The sequence below is a fragment of the Corvus brachyrhynchos genome, unplaced genomic scaffold, assembly GCF_000691975.1.
Source record: "Corvus brachyrhynchos isolate BGI_N302 unplaced genomic scaffold, ASM69197v1 scaffold334, whole genome shotgun sequence".
In the NCBI taxonomy this organism is placed as follows: domain Eukaryota; kingdom Metazoa; phylum Chordata; class Aves; order Passeriformes; family Corvidae; genus Corvus; species Corvus brachyrhynchos.
The window spans coordinates 2773872-2774593 of NW_008238316.1; the positions used below are offsets into that span (position 1 = coordinate 2773872).

At 62.9% G+C, this 722-nt stretch overlaps 1 protein-coding gene across 1 annotated transcript in view; it reads left to right on the forward strand.

Annotated features, from left to right (window-relative positions):
- Positions 1 to 2: 2 nt before the first annotated feature.
- Positions 3 to 722, forward strand: part of MTG1 (mitochondrial ribosome associated GTPase 1) — a gene marked incomplete at its 5' end in the record, with an annotated part of 4994 nt that continues 4274 nt past the window's right edge. Inside the window, 2 exons of the mRNA XM_008633285.2 lie at positions 3 to 237; positions 460 to 716. Of these exons, the coding sequence (XP_008631507.2) occupies positions 3 to 237; positions 460 to 716 (492 nt within the window). The remainder of the gene's footprint in view (positions 238 to 459; positions 717 to 722) is intronic.

Genomic DNA, 722 nt, shown 5'->3' on the forward strand with positions numbered 1-722 from the left:
GGGGCCGCCCCCGCCCCGGCGGTGCCTCCTCCCACAGCGGCTACAGCAGCTTGGCCGAGCGCCTGCTCTCGGATCTGCCCGAGGGCACCGTCCTGCTCAACAAGGCAGTGAAGACCATCCAGTGGCAAGGGTCCTTCCGTGAGGAAGGGGACGATGCCAGGGTTTTCCCCGTCCGGGTGGAGTGCGAGGATGGAGATGTCTTCCTTGCTGACCACGTCATCGTCACTGTCCCGCTGGGTGAGGACACCAACACCTTCCCTCTCCCCCCACCTGTCCCCGCCGACCAGCTGGCATGGCTGGAGATGGGCAAGTGGAGGGATTACCTAAACCCCTTCCCAGCCTCCCCTCTCCCACTGGGAAGAGGTTGGAAAGGGGTTCGGGGAGGTCAAAGCATCTCAGACCCCATTTAGGAGCCCAGCTGAGAGCTGCCCCATTGCCTGCCCGATCTTGTGGCTGCAGGTTTCCTCAAGGAACACCACCAGGAGTTCTTCCAGCCTCCCCTTCCCGAGCGGAAAGCACAAGCCATTCGCCACCTGGGCTTTGGCACCAACAACAAGATCTTCCTGGAGTTCGAGCAGCCTTTCTGGGAGCCCCAGCAGCAGCTCCTGGAAGTGGTGTGGGAGGACGAGTCGCCCCTGGAGGAGCCCAGCGCTGACCTGGAGGCCAACTGGTTCAAGAAGCTCATCGGCTTCGTGGTGCTCCAGCCACCAGAGCAGTAGGTG